This window comes from Lynx canadensis, chromosome B1 (assembly GCF_007474595.2).
Source record: "Lynx canadensis isolate LIC74 chromosome B1, mLynCan4.pri.v2, whole genome shotgun sequence".
In the NCBI taxonomy this organism is placed as follows: Eukaryota; Metazoa; Chordata; class Mammalia; order Carnivora; family Felidae; genus Lynx; species Lynx canadensis.
This window is the reverse complement of record NC_044306.2, coordinates 75847328-75870297: the sequence shown is the minus strand read 5'-3', so window position 1 is coordinate 75870297 and position 22970 is coordinate 75847328. Positions and strand designations below refer to the sequence as shown.

At 44.3% G+C, this 22970-nt stretch overlaps 1 protein-coding gene across 2 annotated transcripts in view; it reads right to left on the bottom strand.

Moving 5' to 3' along the window:
- Positions 1-22970, bottom strand: part of GATB (glutamyl-tRNA amidotransferase subunit B) — an 85216-nt gene that overhangs the window by 25695 nt on the left and 36551 nt on the right. For both annotated transcript variants that reach the window (XR_003968300.1, XM_030312928.1), the window contains exons 6-9: positions 15111-15224; positions 12684-12768; positions 11924-11968; positions 9762-9951 (exon numbers count right to left, since the gene is read on the bottom strand). Coding sequence is in view for 1 of the 2 variants with exons in the window: in XM_030312928.1 (XP_030168788.1) it covers positions 9762-9951; positions 11924-11968; positions 12684-12768; positions 15111-15224 (434 nt within the window). In the remaining variant the exon portion in view is untranslated. The remainder of the gene's footprint in view (positions 1-9761; positions 9952-11923; positions 11969-12683; positions 12769-15110; positions 15225-22970) is intronic.

Below are 22970 nucleotides of genomic sequence, written 5' to 3'. Positions count from 1 at the left end.
GTTTTTTTATTGGATGGATAACATGGCAAGTCAGATTTCTGTTTGTCTTTTTGTGTCAGTGCTGTGATGAAGCCTCTCCAAGCTGGAACCGTACTTCGCTGGGGGATACGCGGCTCCGGCACACAACTGGAAGCGGATGTGAAAATCTGTGATGGTAATGGGGCGAGCTACACGCGGCAGGGCTGAAGAAGGCCGAGCCGCTGCCGCCCAGGGAATGACGGATCAATACAAAGTCACACATGGGCTGCCTGTTCTGGCTCTTTAGATCACAAGCCCGCGTTTCAAGCATTCTAGATAAGGTCTTCTTAGTTTTTCTTAGGAGGTCGGCAACTGCTAATAAGCTCGGCACAAATCTCTGAGGCCCTGGTGAACGTGGCAGTGCAGCCATCTGGTTTTCTCAGGAAAACAGTGTGCTGGTAATTCCTTTCCATAAAAACCGTATGAAGAGCAACACAAAAAGGCCACTGCATTAGGGAACCCCCAACTTCCTTCTCAAAGGCGACATGCAAGCGTCCGACTCGGACTGACCTATCCTACATCAGAGCCGACACTCTAGCTACACGGGGTGTCAAGTCTCCTGGCTGAATGTAACACAAATTGTTCCTTCAGCTGCAGCTAACGCAGCAGGGACAACTAACTGGTCCTGCCTTTCGTGTAAAGCCAGACAGCCTTTGTAGCTCTATGACCCGGAAGCATCCTATTCACATTTTAATCAAATTTCCCGAAGCATTCAATTACACCCGGCGCCAATGCCAGGTCAGCCTCGTAGAGGCTGACAGGAACCCTCCACCACTAATGGACCTGTCAGTTGGTCAATGTGGCTGTGAGGCAAGGCAGAGGGATCGCCTCACCTTCACCGCCTGCTCTGCAAAGGAACCCCGATCTACCCTTGCGCCGGGCTCTGGAAGCAACGTCTTTTTGCAATGCTGTTTTTTACATTCTACCTTCAGAGACGACAAAATGTCGGAAGACTATGAAGCTGGGATAGGATGAGGGCTGCCTTCCCAACCACCATTCTTGTTCTAAGTCACACAGCCTTTGAACTTGATGACAGGGCAGAAATTAGCTGGACTATATTTAGAAGTAGAATGCAACTTGACAGAGACAGCTGCCCAGTGGCAGACTTCAGAGAAGAAAAAACCCACAAAGTACAAGCTGAGGAACAGCTGATTATGTGGCAGGGAGTGACATGGCAGCTAAAGGGACCTTAGATTAGCAATCCGGGGCTAGTTAGGAGGCTTTCAGGAATATTTCCAGAATAGCTGCTAGACATGGAGAACGGCGGCCAGCCCTGTGGGGAGCTGCGCATGGCTGCGCCGCCATTGGCAATGATAATACATTTTAGTAACAACAAGAGGGGCTAGGCACTGTTCTAAGTGCTGTCTCTGCGTTAACTCATTTAATTCTTAACAACAACCCTGGGTGGATCCTAGCAGAACTCTCTCTCACAGACAAGGACGCGGAGGCATGAACTCGCTTGAGGTTCCACAGCAAGAAAGCAGCAGAACTGGGATCTGAACGCCTGTGGTCTGTGCTCTTTATCTCCACGCTACACCGCCGCTGAGGAAGAAAATATCATGTTGCTGCCTTCCTGGGGACCAAGACGGAGCACCTACCAGTGCCAGGCACAACGTGAAGCAACTAGCTCATCAAAAGAATGCACTTTCCCACCACTTCCATTATTTTATTCGGTACATGCCAGCTGTTCAAAGATTCTTAACATATTAAAAATGTTGCAAAGGCCCTTAGCAATTAACTGAGAAATTAGGAGAAAATGGCAAGTTCTCTTTCTGCCTCTGCCAATGTACATCTACACCACCTGGCACTCTCCGCCGTGGCCTGACACACACCTGCCCCCAGACCAGGGAGGAAGACACTCAACCCCCCTACCCACCCCCTCCCACCCTATGCCTCCAGGGGACAGGAGGGTGGCCAGAGTTGCTGGGCTTCTCTTCTGCACCCTCTCCTCAGAGAAGTTACAGTGGGTATGTATATGCCTCAACCAGGACACTGCCTAATTCTGATGCCCCTTCTGACATTACGAAACCAACCCCATTACTGCTCACATAGTTTTGGTATCAAGCACGCTGCATTTAACTGCATTCTAATTCTTCTAATACGAAGAACTTGTGCGTGGGTTTACACCTAACCGGGCAGGTCATTCCTGTGGTGGGAGCGGCTGACTGTACAGGAGACCCTGCATCTGTAGACTGAGCTAGGTGCTCACATGCCATGTGGTGGAGACACAAACTGGAACCGCACCCTTCCACCACGTGGCAGGGGTGCTGGGGTGAGCGGCCACTGAGCTTTTCTGCAAACACTGTAAGAGGGCCCAGCATCTGTGGATCAGTGGGGACTCCACTGTTCCCTCTTTATTCCTGTGAATTCAGTCGCTCTCACAAAGTGGGAACAGAATGCAGACCCACCAACTTTGCGAAAAGCAGCCCTAAAAATAGCATCAAACGCTAGTGTTGGGATGAAATGGAAACTAGGTAGGGATGCCTGAGTGGTGGTGCTAGGGAAGAAAGCAGAAGTTATGGCCAGATTAAGGACTGACATTCAGTGGGGTGGTGGCTTAGGTCTGTGATGTGAGGGAGCCCTCCTTCTGCTTTTCATGGAAACAAGAAGTGGCTGTGGAAATCCTGCAGTGAGCGAGCACGCGCACGCACACACGCGCGCGCGCACACACACACACACACACAATCATCCAGAGGAGTCTTGGATGGGGAAAAACTAAAGGCAGCTGTCTGGTGGTGTGAGACTAGCGCAGGAGACACCACTCTCCCTTGAGTGTGTCAGGCGAAGTCAGAATCCTGAACCATCACGGCCACTTTCAAGAACATGGAGATCTGAAGCAGCTCTGAAACTGGCCCAGAAACACCAAGGGTATACTCTCTAGTCTGTCTCATAAAATACGCAACTAGAAAGAGCTACAGTCCTATTTTGGTCTTCATACTTTTTCCTCCTGGGTCATGTTTCCAGTGGGTCTGGAAGCCCCTACAATCTGAGCAAAACTCTGGTGCCAACAATTTCACTTGTGCTGTGTTCCCAGCAGAGTCGGGAAGTAACACATCTGAGTTTAACTCAGGATAATGGTTCCGTTCGGGGAGGGTTCACACCTACATCTGGCTTAGACTAACGGGAAAACAAGTGTACGTTTTCCAAGATATATTAACTCTAGGAGGGATGTGGAGGGAAACCAATATAGCAATAAGACTTTTCCTTGGATAATTAAAACCCAAATAATTTAGGTAATAAACAGTGACGGTAGATTGGCATAATTAGAAAACTGTATCTGCAAGAGTGGGCCATAAAAAGTATGCTGTCAAGAAATCAATTCTGATTACAATCACATTTCAATGTGCCTAAAGCCACCATTGTCACATGGGCCCAACACGGAGAGAACCTGTGTTAGTCAACAGCAGCTTTCTGGCTGCAGCTTAAAACCAGCAACAAAGCTTCAAGGCAGTGCTTGCTCACTGGCTCTAAGATCTGACTGAAACTGAAATAATGTATTTTAATTGTCCCCAAAAGGAAATCATTCCACAAACAGGAAACCAGGTTTCAGGAAGGATTAAGGAGAGAGCCCCTGTGAATCCCCAAGGTTGGGCACTCGGGGCTTCACTCCTCCCTGTACTTTTGGGCCAATGAGCGTGTCCCTGAGGGGTCAAATGACCCTGAGCCTGGAGGATCTTCATCTCTGAAAGTCCTTTGTTAGTTGTATCTGAAATAAATGCATTGTTGGTTTTGCAGGAGCGAAGTTAGAAGGTGCATCTTTTATTTAGCTTTACCAGAAGAAAATATTGGTTATGTTTCTAGTGCATACACTAACTGTAAAAGCACCCATAAGCTGGCAAGCACTGGGTACAATTTTATAAAATGAAGAATAAAATCAATTTCGAAAATTACATGGAGCTGAAATGGTGAGCGACGATGTTGACCAAATGGATTTTCCTTCAGCAGCAGTTAGAAGACCAGTGCTTTGCTCCTCAGTACATCTAAGCAGTCTGAAACCAGTCAATATGGTTTCAGACGCCTTTTTAAACTATTAGCTTTAAAGCAGTATTACCTATGGGTATACAGATATTTATCATGGGAAATTACTTTAAAGACAGTTCATCCAAACCAAGCCATTTCAAGCTTACTAGAAACTCAAAGCAAAACTCTCGGAAAACAATCCATTTAACGACCAACCATAGTCATGATATCTTTTCTGTTTCTTGGTCCCCTGGAGTCACTTTAACCTTTTTCATGGTGTCAGAAACAAAGGATTATGACTTTAAGTGGGGAATAACCAGCTGGAGAAAATGAAGTGGTTCAAGTAAGACTACACATCTTGAGGCTGAATACAAAAAGAAAGACAGCCATATACAGCAGCACAGGTCACTAATCTGGCGGGTCATGACCACTTTTTCCTGCAGTCTTACTGGGGCCATGCTGGACTTTTCTTAAAATGCAACATTTTTAATATGTTAAGAACCTTTGAACAGCTGGCAGGTACTGAATAAAATAATGGAATGGTGGGAAAGTGCATTCTTTTGAGGAGCTAAAATCAATGTGTTAGTTAGCAGCTGTTCGGTGCCACTGCTCTTCTCCCCGGCAACTCATTCTAGGGAGTCTGCTTGGCTGCATTTAGGCTTCTTTTAGATTCAGTGAAGATTCTTCTCTGTCAATCATCTTTAGGATGAGTGAATCATCCCCTCCCCTCTTTCAGCTGGGGAGGGTAATAGCTCCAGTCACCTTTGCAGAGCTCTCCCCTCCAAAGCATCAGAGGTGAGATCTGAAATCAAGACTATCTCTTAGTCAGTGTTTCAACCCATTGCCCTGTGGGGCTACTTGGGAGAGTTAAAAGTGGCACGGAAAAGATAAAGTTCTTATATCTGAAAACAGCATAAGGCACTGTGGCGCATATAGCAGGCCCTCAAGAAATACTAAATTGGGGATGCTATGCCATTCCTCCACTGAAATCTTTTAAGTTTATTTATTTATTTGAGCGAGAGAGAGCGAACGTGCGAACATGCAGGGTAAGGGCAGAGAGAAAGAGAGCAAAAGAATCCCAAGCAGGCTCTGTGCTCACAGCATGCAGCCCGACGCGGGGCTTGAACCCACAAACTGAACCGTGAGATCGTGACCTGAGTCAAAATTGAGAGTCAGACACTCAACTGACTGAGCCACCCAGGCGCCCCCCTCCACTGAAATCTTGATGAGATGGACATCTTTCCATCTACTGACTCCGTACACAGCCAGCCACCCTGTGAGCTCATATCTGTTCCTCACCAAGTGCCTACCATGTGCCAGGGTGCATGACACGAGGCCAACAACAGGCAAAGTCATCTCACAAACTCCACATATTCTGCACTCTGTGCAGACCCTTTACGATGATTTAGTCAGAAGGAGCCAAGAACCTGAGGCAGCAAGTTTGAGAAACAAAGTTGCAGAGGAGAGCTTACATTTATTTTTGGTGACTTAAATTTCCTACTTGGAAAATGGACATAATATCTGCTTTTCATCGGATTTGACGGATTTTCACTAAATTTAGTAGACAGCATTTTTTATTTATAAGGCAGTCTGACCTCTTAAAAACCAAGTGGTCAAAAGTTCGAATTGAATCAATGGTCTGTGACTGTGCCTGATTGAAGCATTAGTGGGACTGTATAAAACATTAACAAACATAAAAATTCTATTTTCTCTATCAAGTGATCCAAAACAGCAATGAACTTGACACATTATTCCTGTTTGGCATTGTGACACATTACACGTGCAGGCAGGCAATAGAGCTTCGGCATGTAAATAAAGCCTGGGCTCTGAAGTCCCCACAGGCTTGGCTGAGTTACTTAACGTCTTACATTCAACCGCAGAGGTTATGTTTCCTCATCTGTAAAATGGGGAGAACAGCAATATCTACCTCAGAGGGTTGTTGTAAGGGTAAATTAAAAAGTGACCACTATAAACCACAGAGACTTCTGTGAGCGAGTAGCCATTTTTATGTACTGCTTAGGCAAATAACTACAATTTGTTTGCATTCTCTGAATCAGGTAAGGCAGATTTAGGAAGAGATACTCCCACAGACATCATTTTGGGATTATCGGCACATGCATATAATCTAGATCATTCTAATAATTACTCCTGGAATATGCTGACTCAGAGAAGGACTTGTTACACTACTAAAACCTCATATTTTTCAGAATCCTAATACCTGGATCTCAGCTTCTACAATTCTATTCCTTAATCCTTACAAAGGAGGTCAACAATTGAGCAATCTGACTTATGAAAGGGAAGCAAGGTTAACTAAATAGGTCAAAGTTTCAGGTCGGGCAAGATACTTTTTATGTGGCCAGAGGAAAAAACAGTAATACAGATTTTCTGTTTGGAGGTGACTGTCAGGAAGGTTCATGAGAGAATACCAGAATATAGATTGGACTTAATGTCCTGACAAAACCAGTTTAGAAAACAAGAGTCAGAGACACCAAGTGATTTGCATCGGAACACAGGATCTGGGGTGGTTAGAGTGGTGATCCAGGTCTTCTCACCCCGAGTTCAAGGAGTCAGGTATCGTTCCATGATTTGCTAGGTTGTCAAGACTGGCTTATGTATCTGATCTTTAGAAATAGAGATGCTTTTGTCAGGAATGCTGCTTCTTCCAGGGCTTCCATGAGTATTGTAATGGTATCTGACGTGCTTACTTGTTTGTCTGTCCATTCACTGAATAAATATTCACTGAGTGCCTACTATGTGCCAGACATGGTGGGAGATGCTAAAATATAATATTAGGGTTCTGTAAATATCAAGCCTAAATTATCAATACATAATTCAGTCCTTACCAGACAATAAAATAAGATAAAGATCAGAGTTAGATTCTGAAGTCTCTGTTATTTGTGAGTAAGGCATGTGTGTGAGGGTGGGTATGTGCTTAAATGCTTAACTTAATAAGCAATCTGAAGGCACAAAGCATGGAATCGAAGCTCAGCAAAGCACACCTCCACTACTGCTATTTATTTAATGAATACTCCTGGGCACTCTTTAAATTGAAAGATGGTTCATTAGATTTGTGCATCTGCCCTTCTCAGCAATCTGTTGTGTTTCTGATGAAGGCAGGAAAAAACATGAACATATCATTTTCGGGTCTGAGTAACTCAGCTTTCAATGATGACAAAGTCATAAAGAGCTCAGGATGCCTACTTTCAGGAAAACAATTTGTCTGACTCATTCTCTTTCCATTGCTTTTAAGTTCTCTTTGCGCTCATCTTGGGAATTTCAAGGGCTGGCCCTTTAAAAAACAACGAATCACCTAATACATTAGCTGCAAGCTATACAAATAAGCATATTTTTAAGCTATTAAAAGACCAGTCCCGTCAAAACTGGCTCAAAAATCACCTCCTTCTTGAAGTTTTTCCCTTTTGTTCCGATCAAGGTAATCACTGCCTCCCCGGGCTCCCATCCTGCATTATGCATCTATTGGTTAGCTGCTTAGCTGTGTCATGTGTGTGTGTATACATATAAACTCTTGGAAAGCAAAGAAACACTTTTTTTTTTTTAATCTCTGCCACTGAGTACCCACTACATAGGAGATGCAACAGAAAATAAAAGTGGTGGACTGAAGAAATGAAAGGTGGGTTCCCCTAAACAGGACCTTAAACTATGAAAACATAAACCCACTCACCAGGCATCCCTCAGCCTTTATTCAAGGCCTCCTGTGAAGGACACACGAGTGGAGCCTGGGTCAGAAACATGAACAAGAAAACCTCCCTGCCCTCAGAGGACTTCTTTCAGTAAGGGATGGCAGACGCTCCCCACCATCACATGCTTGTCAGAGGCCAAGTGTGACAATGTTAGAGAGATGCTCTTCAAAGGGAGTGTATATTTGCAGTCCGTGCCTCAGAGAGAAATAGCCATAATCTTGAGAGGAGTTTCCGAGAGATCTTTTCACCTCTCTTATAAAGGAAGTTGATATACAAAAATAACTTTTAACATTATATTTAGTGGATTCTTTTCTAAAATCACAGTTGTGAGCAAAGAAATGGCCAAGAGAAGCCTGGGAGGTTCAGGTGGTTAAGCATCTGACTTCAATTCAGGACATGATCTCATGGTTCGTGGGTTCGAGCCCAGAGCCTGGATGGAGCCTGCTTTGGATTCTGTGTCTACCTCATTCTCTGCCCCTCCCCTGTTTGTGCCATCTCTGTCTCTCAAAAATGAATAAAAGTTAAAAAAATTCTTTTTTAAATGGCCACGAAACCTAGGTTCTTCATTTGCTACCTCCAAGGGCTGCCTGTGTTCACCTGGCAGAAGGCCAAATAAAGAGAGGTAACAGATGTCTTTGAGGCTAAGACCCAGTGGGCTCCGTCCCAGTCTTCCTGCCCCCTGTGTAATCTGGCAGTTGTAAAATGCAGAACCAGAACGTGGCATTTCGTATTTAGTCCGGTGGGCTGGAAATTCAAGTGATCAGATGTTGGGGAAGATGGACAGGACTAAAACTCAGTTTGGTTATGTCAACCTAGGGAAAAATACTTGAGTTGTAAGAGGTTTCAGATTAAAAGTTGTTCTGTCCAAGATGCTAACTGATTCACACAAAGATCTGTCATTAAGCACTGCTGATGCGCTAATCTGTGCTGAGGAACAGCGAATGAGAGGGTGACACAGCCTTTGCCTGCAAGGCACTGAACAAGTCACACTATGAAATAATTAAAATCTAGCACCGCAACCATCACAGAGTTATGGCTAAGACAAAATTTCAGCCCATGGCAGGCAGTGGTCACCTCTGCCTGGAGTATGAAAATATATCTGCGCACGCCTAATCATTACCGGGAGGAAAAGAGGAGTTTTCAGGTGAGATTCTCCAGGAAGTTTTCCTATTAGCTGATTTATAAAGAGAGAGCCGTTCACTCAACAAATATCCACTCGCCAACCCTGTACCAGAAATGGCAGGGCTGCTGTTACTGAAGTATATAAATATGTGCATTCCAGCATCCCTATGTAGTTATTATTGGTTAATTAAAATCCAAAAATCCAGAGTCTGTGCAGACTCCGCTGCTCCAAAAGCTAAAGTGTGGCATATCCCCAGTGCCTGAACCGTGCAGCAGCAAAACTTCCTACTTCCTAACAGGCACGCAGGAGACAACTGTGACAAAACCCTACCCTCACTGAGGCTGTATCACTTTAATGTTGCCATGACAAAGAAAACAGCAAAGCCCCGGGCAGCTTTGAAAAGAATGGAAAATCCCTAAGCAGGTCTCAGTGGTGTCAGATTCTCTAACAGCCCCTTAAGATGCATCTTCAAGCCTCAAAGGGCTGATACTTTTAGTCGGAGTTTTCAACGTTTCGTGTGGAATAAACGTTTTTCTTCTACAATTGGAGAAACAGCTGGCTGGCTTTTGAGAACCGAACTTCCTGCCAGACCCTGTCATGGTTCAATACTGCTAGACATCTAGAAACCCTATACATTGATTTTCTTTTGTCCTGCGGACACATGGGAAAACATTCATCCATAACATTTGGACTGTCTTCAAGAAGCCTCCACGGCTGCTGTGAGCAGCTGTTCATTTCTACACAGAAGAAATGACTGACGCGAGATTCTGCTTCATCTTCTGGTTTTTTGAGGAGTATTTACCGTAAAGGTGGTGAGCAAAGGTCATCGCACCTTGTTCTTCTCAGAAGCATCTATTGTACAACTGAAGCAACCTGCCTGCTCCACTCAGAGCCCACAGTGTAGAGCATTACCCTAAACTGCTGAGCTGGGTTTATTTTAGCCTCTGATCAATACCTACCAGTAAGGCGAAGCTGTGTTCTGGCAGTATCCCATACTGTTGAATGAGCTTCTCTCGGGTCTCACTGGGGAGCTCAGGGAGCTGCTCCCGAATCCGGTCAATGTTGATCACTTGCTGCGGGTCTGCACCAGCAGGCAGAGATGCAGTGTCATAGAGCAGCAGGGGAGGAAGGTTGGGTTCGGGCATAAACCTAGGCACAGAGAGGAAATGGGGTCTGACTCGGAAGTGTTTTGTTTAACGGGAAAAAACTCCTATCATCAAAAGTTTCATGTTTAGCTGCTGTGTTAAAATTGCCAATGTCTTCGAATGTCCCTTAATATCAGTTCTCCCTGTTTCCCAGGAAGGAGTCTTTGGACAAGTGTATTCTACAGGTCAAGACCACCAGATCTGCCAGCATCCATGCTTATAAACGAATGATGAGCAAAAAAGGCACCACGCAGGGTTGATGCCACACTGCGATTTCTAATTGTGGATAAAGTACATATTCATAAAGACATAGGTTGCAAAAAATAGGACCAAATGAGAACAATCTACTTATTAGGCAGAAAAAAAGACTTTCCCTCATTTAAAAATTCTCACTATTTTTAGCAGTATCTGTGAAATAAATGAAAAGTCAAAGAAAAAGAAAACCTTGAGATGTGGAAGAAATCAATAAGATTTTGCCTAAATAAAATGTAGAAGCTATTGGGGAGGGAGGGACGAGTAAGCGGGGCACAGGGGATTTTCAGGACAGTGAAACTATCCTCTAGGACACTGTAACAGTAGATGTACGTCATTATACATTTGCTCAAAACCCACAGAACATACAACATAAAGAGAGAACCCTAATGTAAACTATAGACTTTAGTTAATAATAAAATCTCAATATCAGTTCATCAATTATAGCAAATGTACTGTACCAGTGTGTTTAGTGAGTGTTCAACATTTCCTGGGGAATAGATGCAAATCACACAGCAATGCAACATGCTGTCAGGGGAAACTGTGGGGGGTGACGTGGAGCACACGGTACATGCCAAGGAGCATACGGGACCTCTCTGCTGCACCATTGCATATAATGTCTTTCCCTCTGTTGTATTCCAGCATCCAACATTTTCTCTCTGCTTATACTTGTCAAAGGGCTTACGTAGAAGCAGGATAATGCAGAGCAAATGGTGGCGCCATGGTGATAGATCAGACGTGCAAACAACCCATCACCTCAATGCCAAATCTGTGCTGTGAATCAGCCTGACTTCCGATGGCAAGAGGAAAGCCAAAGGGAGGCTTCCTGAATCCCGCCTATTAACCTGAGGGATTGAGCCAAAGCCACTAGCTGACCTAAAAGCCAAACTCCACGATGATTAAGAAAGCAGCACAAACAGAGTAGGGTGGCAACACTGGAGAAAAAAGAAGCTCTTGGGAAGAACAGGTTGAACTGAGAAGATCACAGTGATTCAAACAATCTTGACTTCGACAGACAGGAGAGGAGCCCTTCAGGGGAGGTTCACTCTAAGGGTTTAGGAGTTTCTTTCCCACATCACAGTGCTACTTCTGTTCAAGATGCTTGTCATCGACAGCAAGAGCTGCACTTCCTGCATTTTGTGGAGGAACAGTGGGCTAACCTCAACAACTTTGTCGCTTAAAACCTCAATCTTTCAAATCTGCTAAACTCAGTGGGGAAAAAAACAAAAGGTTCAATTTACCTTAAGCCTGTCCTTATTTCTGGATCTCATATTAAGTACAACTTGTTTAGTTTATCAATTAAATAGCATCACCTGAGATACGAAGGGAAATGCCACTGACATATACATCTCTTTTTTTCCCCATATCTTCTCAAGGATCTTCAGTGTGTTACTTTATCTATCACTGAATATAAGAACATCCTAGGCCCCATCCTCAACTGCCACCCTCTTAGCTCAACAACTCTCACACAGAGGTGAGTCAACAGTGTCTTCCAACAGTTGAATTTCGTCAAATCAGGCACTCTGAGGCTACCAAAAGAAGAAAACATTCTTTCTCTCAGTATACACATAAAATAGGAAGTCCAGATTTTCCATCATGCAACAATACAAACACAAAGTGGTTCTTAAAAACTATCCAGGATCATTATGGTACTCTGCGAGTGGATTTGAAATACGCCCCTGACCCCAAACATGTAACGGTACTTTGACAAGAGGAGTAACCACCTGTAGTCTTGTTTTCCTTCTTTGTCTCTCATCGGTACGGTGCACCTATGACAGTTAAATAAGAAAACGTTACACAAACATTGCGTGCAGCACCGCCTAACATATGTGCAAAGGGAAATGGGTTACCCCTCTCAATAAGAGCCACGGGCAAATTCAAGCTCTTTCACCTTCTTTGGCAGACACTTACGTGACTCCATGAAAAAATTATATTAATGGAAGAGAAATATTTAGATTAACTAAAAAAAGAGAGAAGAAATTGCTTCAATGTTTCCGGCTTCTAACCAGCTCAAAGTCTCGTCTTCTGAGCTTTTTTCGGTCTCTTGCTAAAAGCACAAAATCCTCAAAATTTGGAGTCAGAGTATCAGAGTCAAAGTTATCAAAACAAAGCAAAACAAAACAAAGGACACCTCTGTAACCAACCCTAAGCTCTCTTTACCTCTAGCTTGAACTGGTAGAGCTTAAGTCTGATAGAATTTAAGGAAGTAGAAATTTTTGCCATAAAGTGGGTAAACTAGAAGCAAATGAAAGGCCAGAACGTAATAAGTACTTATGTACAAGTCTGGTTCAATTTCAACCTCTTGCCAGCCCTACAGGATATTCTATCCCTGTAGCATACAGTATTCTCCCAATTGCACTAGTGAGAAAAGCATTCATGCAGAGAAGCTAAGTACCTTCTTCAAGGTCACAGGGCTTGCCTGTGGTGAGCCTGGATTGGAGCCCCACCCAGCTGTGTTCAAGATGCTTGTCAATGCAAACTCACCCTAGCCTGTAGTCAAATGAGCGAGTTTCATTCAGAATTTCACATCCATTCTCAAGTTCGTTGATTTGTCTCTGAATTTCATAGTCTAAGAAAAACATAGTAATTTAGTAACATATTTTGATTCCTTTAATCCAATCAAGCAATAATTAGAAATCTTTTTCAATCTTCAAGTCAAAAATAATCAAGAGAGTTGTTCATAATAATTCTTCCCTGATAGGCTATATTTTCTCATTGCAATCATAGGATAATGGTGCCGGAAAGGGCCTTTTAGGAAGTTCTGCTTCCTCACTTTCTGAGAAAACTCAGGTTCATGGTGACCCAGTCCAGTTTACAGCTCTTGGTAGAAGAAGGGTTAGGACCAATATCTAGGCCAACTAACTCCAGATCAGGGACCGCTGCCAATCAAGAGTTCTTATCCAGGGATCCATGGACAGACTTCAAGAGGTTCTGGTACCTCCTGAAATTACACACAAAATGTGGGTGTGTGCATTTGTACATTTTTTGGAGACAGAGTCCAGAATTTTCATAGGGATCTATGACCCCACATGATTAAGAGCCACTGCTCTATGCCATGCTCCCTCACCACCAAACCAGGCAGACTGTGGTAAGCAAAACACAGCCACAACTCTTAAAGCTTCTTTCTGAAAGCAGCTTAAGCCTCCCCTTTACTCCCCACACCATCATATACCACTTTCCCACACCCGAATCCAAACTTTTTTACCTGAGCTGACAAGCAGCAGCAACACCAAAATGTGTCAGTTTCTGCTCCCCATCTCCCCCACTGAGATGATAGCTACTAGGCATGATGTAGGGAGAAACGTGGGGTGGAAAAATCATGGGCTTGGAGAATTAAGCCCATCATAGTAAATCTGAGGTTCTTCCGGTCCGAGTGAAAACACAGGCAGAATTCTGTCTCGGGAGCTCCTTTGTAAATCATTACGGATAAACCTACCTAAAATCTTGCTGCTTGTTTTTTTTTATTATTATTTTTTTCAATGTTTATTTATTTTTGGGACAGAGAGAGACAGAGCATGAACAGGGGAGGGGCAGAGAGAGAGGGAGACACAGAATCAGAAACAGGCTCCAGGCTCTGAGCCATCAGCCCAGAGCCTGACGCGGGGCTCGAACTCCCAGACCGCGAGATCGTGACCTGGCTGAAGTCGGACGCTCAACCGACTGCGCCACCCAGGCACCCCTATTGCTGCTTGTTTTTTTAGGTTGCGTCACCACCTCCTAGAATAATGAGTTCCAGAACACTTACTATTCACAGGGTGAGGCGGAGCTTTCTTCTATTTTTGCCAAGCTTCCCCTTCATAACACTGCGCTGTAAGGGTTTCCCTGACCCAAACCTTTCATGGCTTCATAAACATGGACTGTATCTCCTTTTAGAGACAGAAGAGTCCCACCTCTTTGGTCTATCTTCATGTGGGAACCTTCCCTTACCCCTTTCCCTTGAGTAAGTTATCCCCCTTGACCATTAGGATGCCGTTTTTCTGAAAATTTGTACTCACAGTATCTTTGTTGAGGCTGATCATTTCAGGTTCAGGATAAGGTTTCACACAAGACTAGAGAATCTCTGCTCTATTGTTTCCAATGCTTTTCTCAACAAGACCCAAGACTCTACTCAACACACAGCAATGTATCCAGATAGCTTGTGCTCTGTGCATCCTTGAAGGAATGCACTTTAAACTCAATCCCTCCCTACATTCTCTCTTCCTCTACAGATACTTTTGGTTTTAAAGAATATTTTAGGCCTTTGAAATGTCTTCACAGTCAGCAATGTCATGGGACTGTATGAGCTCCAATAAGACCAAAACTTGACTATATAGGCACATGCAATCTATTAGTAAAAACAGTAAGAAGCAGAAAAATATACTGACCAGTGAGGTCAAATTATGGCCAATGCATAACGAATAAACATGACTTTATAAAGTTCATGCAGGTCAGAAAGAATGTGGTAAATGGAAAAACAGAGTTACAGTATTTTGCAGACCCTCCCATAAAAAGGATCCTCCCTTTGAATCTGCTTTGAATCGAATGTGCTGGAAGAGAGAGACACTATAGGAGTTCTAGAGCTTAGGACTCAAGAAGCCTTGAGGCCTCTGCCTTCATTCCCCTAGAATGCCCATCACCAAACAAAAAAGTCCAGGCTAGGCAAGCGAATGAAGAAGGACCACAAGGAAAGAGAAGCCTAGCAGACCTCTAGCACCAAGGCGTTGATATGTGAGTAGCGTCGCCTTAGACCCTCTGTTTCAGCCAAGGTGCCAGCTTCCACAGCCTCATGAATGAGCTGAGGCAGGATCTAATCAGTAGAATTGTGAAAACTGAAATGATGACTGTATAAGCCAGGAAGGTTTGGGGTGGCTTGTTACAAAGCAATAGATAATGGATACAAAAGGAACATTAAAAGTAATAGCTGACGTTCACCTATTGCTCTGGCCAGGAACCTGGCACTGTTGAGATTCTTCACTTCAGTTCGAACGCCCAAAGGCTCCCCAGGATGATGCACAGATATGTTGGCATCCACTCTTAACTGGCCCTCTGGAAGGAGAGAAAAAAGACAACTCTTCAGAAATTCTTTGAGGCAACGTGGTCTTTTGAAGTCTCCCGGCAAGTAATATTTAATTCCACTTGCTGTTTAGTCAGTTATGGCAACCCAAGTTTAGAGAAGGTATGGTTGGTCCCGAAGCTCTTCTGCCCACTTACGAGAATTACAGTCCTAAGGCATCTGAGGTGTGAGCTTATGTGTGCGTGCATATCTGTACGCCCCTGTGCACATGCAGAAGACAGGAGAAATTCTGGAGGTACCAGATGCAGAAATCTAACTTTTTGCCAAATAAGAAGAACAACACTGTCAAAATGGAAAATTACTCTGTAGTTTTATCCTGAGTTTTTATCCAAAGTGTGAGAGCTGAGCTGGCAGGAAGGCATTAGAAATGATCATCTGATAACCCTGCACAGCTCTCCAATGGAAGGTGGATTTCCAACAGTGATTCCAGGAGATCCATAAGGGAGTCCTTGAGATTTTACAGCTGAAGGGCAAATACCAGAAACCTGGGCTTTTCCCCTCCTCCTTCCTCTGGGTACTGCAATCATCTCTTCTTTCCACAAACAGGACTCTGAACCCTTCCTGATTGCTGTAAGGATTTGCTGCAGCAGACAGTGCTGTTATGAAGGGGTGAGTCTGTGGAGGAACCCGGAGGGGGCTACCTCCCTCCTGGAAGGCCCTTCTCTGACCCAGAAAGCCCCTTCAGATAAGGAGCAATAACCCCTAAGGAAGCAGGTGGTTTGTGGAGAGGACTAAGAGGCCCTTGAGGAGGAGACAGAGACAAAATCCTAAGACAAATAGGTAGATGAAGATAAAAAACAATCGCATTTTATACCCTACGAAGTAAAACTTAGATTCTCTATTCTCCAGTTTCATTTACAATATTCAAAACTGAACAGAATGTGAGGGCAAAATGCTGGATTTTTATTTTCCTAGGCAGGTTCTTAAATTTAAAAAGGACGTGCCAAACCTGAGGGCTGTGATGGGCTGAATCAAGAGATTCATTTTCCAAGACTCCGCAGCAAAAGCATATTAAAATAATGAAACAGGATGCATAAATTCCATGCCAAGAAATTCCATGGTCTTAGTCTCTGTTGCTCCCCCAAATGCTGATGTGGGGCTCAACCTCCTGCAAGCTTGAGACCACCGGCCACCCACTGCCTGCCCTACTCTCTCCACTTGTTCCCCCAGAACAAAGGATGAGCTCCCCCACTCTGCGACCCCAAGTGCCACCCACGCTGACCGTCAGGGAAAAAGGTGCTTTCAGCTCAGAAATTAATCTACGTCTCTAGCACGGACTTCTCAACATTTTGGACAATTTGTGCCTCCTTGAACGTCAAGAAGTCCCAACTATTCCTGACGTTAGACTCGTGGTCTAGGAAACCTGAAGTCATCTACACTGCTTGTTTTCTTTTCCTGTTACGTCCAAACTGACAACTAGATCCTGTCAGTTCTTCTCTCCCAACACCCCTCACATCTGTCACTTCCTCTCTATTTCCACTGCGGCCACCCTCGCTGGAGGGCTCGGAACTTCAGACCGGGTTTCAGAATCACATCCCGACTTGTAGTTCAGCAACCCCTCCTTGTCCAGTCACCCACAATGTGGCTATGACTTTCATCCTGCTACGATGTGGCTTTCTTCATTTTCTCTGCTTGCTCATGTGCAGGGCCAGCTCCTGCTGGACCATCTTGTCTCCTCTGCTTGGTACTGAAGAGCCGTCATCCAGTCTTGGCTGACGTGACCCACATTTTCTCTGCTACTCAGACCATGAGAACGCTTTCCTCCAGTCAGGGAAGCTTTCTGCATAGGAGCCCCCGCCCACTCCACTGGCTCCTGCACGTCCTCTTTATCACTATTACTGTCCCTTCTTCAGCCTCTGCTCATCCCCCAAGATCCCACTTAAGTGTTACCACTTCTCCTCCTAGAAGCTCTCATCAATAAGCTTGCCTCCGCTGGTGGCTCCTCTGAATTATTAGAATATACACGGTCAATACCATAGAACTTAGCACATGACTACAGTCTATTTTGAATTAATCTTATCCTTAGGACCGAAATGGAAGTCTCTTCAGGACTGTCCCTGGATTTCAAATCCTCACCAACCCTCCTTCCCAAGAACATCATTCTTTCAGCTACCTCCTCTCTCCCACATCAGTCAACCCCCTTGCTTTCTCAGCAGTACTTCTAGTAGAGACACACGCAGAAAGTCTCGCTCCTGGAAAACAAAAACAAACCAAACAAACCACAAACCCTAGTCCCTTGAACCCCATTTGCTTTCCATCAGTTACTAAGCTGTCTCTCTGCTTTCCTTTCCAGCAAATCCTCTCCCACAGGTTTTGCTTGCTTGTTGCACATCTTGTCTCTACCATCTCACCTCCTGTTCACTCCTAAACCTTCTTCAGTCTGGCTTCTGTCCCGCCTCTCTGAAAATTCCTCGCTAAAGTCACCAGCAACCTCCTGGCTGACAAATGCAGTGGACACAGGACCTGTTCTGTCTCCCCTTGCTGGACACTCCAGAAGCATGCAGCATACCGACTAATCCTTCCTTCTTCAACTACCTTCCTCTCTCAGCTGCCATGACCTTATATGCTCTTGGCTTCCCTCCCACCTCTCTGGACACTCTACTTGCATTTCGTCTGCTGGTATTTTCTTCCCCATCTAATTCAGGACCCTCTTCTGGCCCTCTCTCTGGAGGGGTATATAGTTCTAAATACCACCAATGTGCTGCTAAGTCCTAAATTTCTCTCTTCTGCCCAGACCTCTACTCTGAGCCCCACCCTTACCTCCACCTGACACTTCCACTTGGAGATCTCACAGACATTTCACTTTCCAGAACTAAATCCCGATTTCCCCTCCACAAATATGCTCATCTTCATCTTCCCAGTTTCAGCCAACAGCACCACCTAGCTCCTCAAGCTTCTTTGAAGGCATCCTTGATTTCTTCCTGCTCCTTGATTTCCACACCAGCCTGTTAACAAATCCCATTATTTGAAAATCCACCTTGAATCTACTCAGCTTGATCTCTCCATCTTTCCTGATGCCACCCTGTCCAAAACAGCATCATCTTTCATCTGGTCTACTATAAGAGCTTCTTTCCTGGTCTCTTTGCTTCTACTCCTACTCATCTGAAATCCACTTTCAACACAGCAGCCAGAGTGGTTTTCTACAACGTTCTTCAGACTCTGTCATTCCCTTACTTAAAAGCCCTTCAATGACTTCCCACTGCATTTGGGATGAAATCCAAATTTCTTCTCATTATTGGTAATCTATCCCTTGTCAACTCTTTTCAGTCTTATTTGATGCCATTGTCTTTTTCACTGCCATATTCAGAATCTAGAGCTGGATCTGGCAGAAAGTAACTGTTCAATAAATTAATACCTTGTTGGAGAAGCCAGAACTCTGGTATTTTCCTGAGCAATGAGTAAGCAGACTGGTTACTGTCTCACAAGAGGCTCCTGATAAGTTCTCAACTTCTGTCTGAATAGGACTGATCTACAGCTGGAATCATCTGAAAGGCCTATTCAGCTCAGAGGAAAACTTCTAAAGTATGCTGAGCTGTGCTCAACCAAATCTCACTTCTTGGGAAACAACTTTTTTTTTTGAACTCAGGGAACCCTGAGCGGGACTTCACCCGCTTTTAAAAATGGCACCATCTTTTGCAATTTAGAATTTTAACTTGGATAAGGAACAAGAGCATGAATTTCAGTCTCTCCCAGCGAAGGCCATGCTACATAAATGTCTGAGAGGAATCATTTAGTATCCTGCAGTGTTGAAAGAGAGTCCACTAGCCTGGATTCAAATATAGTATCAAGCATTAACAAAAGACATTCTATCCAGTGAAGACAAAATACCTTTTAAACAAATTAAGTTAAATTGCCTCCGGTGCACAAAAGCCTTACCAGTCAGGTTTACCTCAATGCATTCTGCAGCACTGAGTGAGGGGCCTTCATTCACACATCATGAGAGCGTTATCAAGCTCGATTTCTGCCCTCCAGAAGCAGAGATTTGTAACAGCAAAACTAAAAAACGATACCACTGAGCACAGTGATATGGTGCAGTTACATATTTTTTTTCTAAGAACACATTCACACATCAGAAATATACCATCAGGACAGAAAACTGTTTCTGTAAACAGCAGGGGCCTGAGGATTTAGAGAGGTCTGTTAAGCTATCTCATTCTGATCACTGGATGCTCTCCAGGACTTAAATAACAAGTTCTGACACACACACACACACACACACACACACACACACACACACACACACACTGACCAAATTTTATTGAACATATTTTGCAAAGCTTATGTACCCAAAGTGAGTGGTGGTTCTGTAAAAGCAACAGTACTTACTATCATTAATAAAAGCACCTAACGTTTACCGAGCACATGCTACTTGTCAGCGCTTGTGAGAAGTTTTATACACTTTATCACATTCATTTCCTACGATGCAGCTTTAGATGAAGCCGCTTAGACACCCTTTGGGCATCTCAAACTTCACATACCCAAGATGGAATTCCAGATTTTCTCCCCGTCTTCCATGTCTCAGTGCACAGTGACACCACACCCAGCTGCCCAGCCCTATGTGATGACCTTTCCCTTTCCATACACAAGTATCTGGGGACTCGCTTCATAAATGTGCAAAGTGAGGCTCAGAGAAATCAAAACCCCTTGCCCAGGTTCTTTCGGCCACCAGAGGCAGGACAGGGCCCCAACCCACGGCTGGGACCTTAGCATCCTCAGCACCCATGCTCTGCCATCCTGCCTCTCTAAGGTGTCATCTATGGCTGTGACACCGTTGTGGCTGCCTCTAGGAAGCAGTGTGATGCGGGGTTTAGAGGAAGGGCTCCTGGGCTCAGACACACCTGGACTCAAATCCCAGCTCAGTCACTTCTTGTGAGCCTTGGGCAAATAACACGACCTCTCTAAACCTCAGCCTCTTCACCTATACAACAGGCGTGACAGCACCTATCTCTCAGGAATGCCGTAAAGTTTAAATGAGATGGTAATTTTTAAAAATGCTTGGTGAGCTGATGAGCACAGGCTAGCCGTTCAAAATGGCAGACGTTATCACCAAAACCATGTCAAATGTCTACTTCAGTGCACACTCAACTCTACAGATGGCTTTGAGGATCTCAACAGTGGCAAATGTCCACTGAGAAGGAAATGACTTCAGGAACCCAGGCTGAGCTGACCCATGCTCATTAGCAAAACTATCAGGAACTCACTGAATCACAGTCCAGAGCAACTGAAGCTTCATTCCAAAAGCACCCTGGGGGTCCACTGGTCCCTTCTAGGGTGGTCCTCAGTTCTCAGACTGCAGTCTCCAATGCCAGCATAGTGGTCCTACGGTGGTGGGGCAGAAGAAGGATCAAAGGGGTTGGGGCTGATAAAATACTAACAGCACAAAAAGCTGGACCCCTGCAGACTCTATGCGGACCTTCCCTCCCCATATCACTCAGAACAGCCGCAGCCGCTCTGCTGCTGTGCTAGGGGCAAAGCTGCTGGATTTGTATTTAAAAGCAACAAACAGTGTCACAACAAATGAGATTTAATGAACCCTCTCAGCTGTCACCGACTGATGAGTTCTTGCCGTTATGGTTTATCTCTTGGCAAGGACCCAGATGGGACCATTTCTCAGCTAACAGGTGGTCCGTTTATTATTCCATAGGTTTGCTAGGAATCACAGTTATTTTGAGGAAGAATGGAATAATAAAATTTTTTTAAGTGATAGAGAATCAACACTTAGTGCATAAATGGATAACCATCCAACCTGCCCATATTTCATTTATGTTCTGTGGGTAAAAAAGCAGCGTGAACCATAAATCTGAAATGGAGAGTTCTCTTACCCTACAACAGAGCCTCGCTTCTATAAAGCCAAGTTGTAGGCAGACTCATGTAGCTGTGTTTTTCCAGTGTTTAGCTTAAAGTAGATACTAAATAGGCAAGTTCTGTCTTCAAATTCAACTTGTATGGGGCTCCAATGTTACAGTTTGTTGCTTGTAACATGTTCTCTGTGACAAATGTGGCGTTACAATTTCAGAAGTCCTTTTGTAACACACAAATATAATGTGGGACATCAAAAGGTTGGTAAATAGTATTATAAACCAACAAGGAGATGAATCATCATCCTCAAATGGTATTTACTGGCATCCACTGTGACCACTTTCTGATGGTTAATTTTATGGGTCAACTTGACAGAGTCACGAAGTGCCCAGATATTTGGTTAAACAGTATTCTGGGTGTGTTTGTGAGCTGCTTCTGGAGGAGAGAACATTTGAATTGGTAGACTGAATAAAGCAGATTGCCTTTGCCATTGTGGGTAGGCCTCATTCAATCTGCTGGAGGCCTGAGGAGAACAAAAGGTAGAGGAGGGGGCAACTTGCTCTCTCTGCCTGACTGTCGTGGAGCTGGGGTACTGGTCTCCAGCCTTCGGATTCAGCCTCACACTGGAACTTCCACCACCGGCTCTCCTGGTTCTCGGGCCTTCAGACTTGGTCTGGAACTATACTACCAGCCCTCCTGCAGCCTGCTGACTACGGATCATGGGACTGCTGGCCTCCATAATCACATCAGCCAGTTCCTTAGAATAAATCTCTTCATATATAAACATACATACATATGACATTCACGTGCACATATACACACATCCTATTGGTTCTGTCTCACTGGAGTACTCTAATACACTACTGAACTATGAATTAACAACTGTATATGCAGAATCTGTATCTTTTCTCCACTCCTGCCTTTCTCTACTCAAGGAATGCTGAGTGGCAAGAGTTTTGTTTAAAGCCCCTGGGAACAGAATATAGAAGGCAATCATGGGCGAGGCTAGCTTTTGGTGACTTAAGGGCAGGAGGAGCACCTGGGTGGTTCAGCTGATCCAGCATCCCACTCTTGATTTCGGCTCAGGTCATGATCTCACAGTGTGTGAGTTTGAGCTCCACATCAGTCTCCATGCTGACAGCACAGCACGAAGTCTGCTTGGGATTCACTCTCCTTTTCTCTCTGCCTTCCCCCAGCTTGCATGCATCCTCTCTCTCCCTCTCTTTCAAAATAAATAAATAAAGTTAAAAAAAAAAAAAAAAAAGGAGTGCTAGGAAGGGGCCATGAGAGGAACCATTAAGAAATTGAGTTTGACCAAAATTTGTAATCTTTATTTTTTCTGAGAGAGAGACAGACAGACAGAGAGTGAGGCGGGGAGGGGCAGGGGGAGAGGTGGAGGGAGAATTTTAAGCAGGTTCCACGCCCAGCCCAGGGCCTGATGCTAGGCTGGACCTCACAACCCTGCAATCATGACCTGAGCTGAGATCAAGAGACAGACGCTTAACTGACTGAGCCACCCAGGTGCCCCCCAAACTTGTAATCTTTATATCCAATTTGCAAACACTTAAAACATACATTTTGCTTGGTCCCAATGGCACAGGTGTTTCTTTTGTTTGATTTCCTACTACATTTCTAATGAAGTTGATATTATCCCAAAGTTCAAATATTTTGAAATCATAACTTTGCCTTATACTTGATGTAACTGGGCTTCAGCTGTAGTTGGATGAAAATTCCACAAAATCAAAGACACAAATAAAAATCATCAAGTAGCAACTAAGTGCTACCTGCACAGACTCACAAACTAAGAGCTATTCTGGAAAATATAATGTCTTCTGAGAAAGATAAAACTGTTCAAACACACTATTTCACTGACCCTAATTTTGGTGCAAAACAACATTTGGATAGAAGAAGCCAGAAGA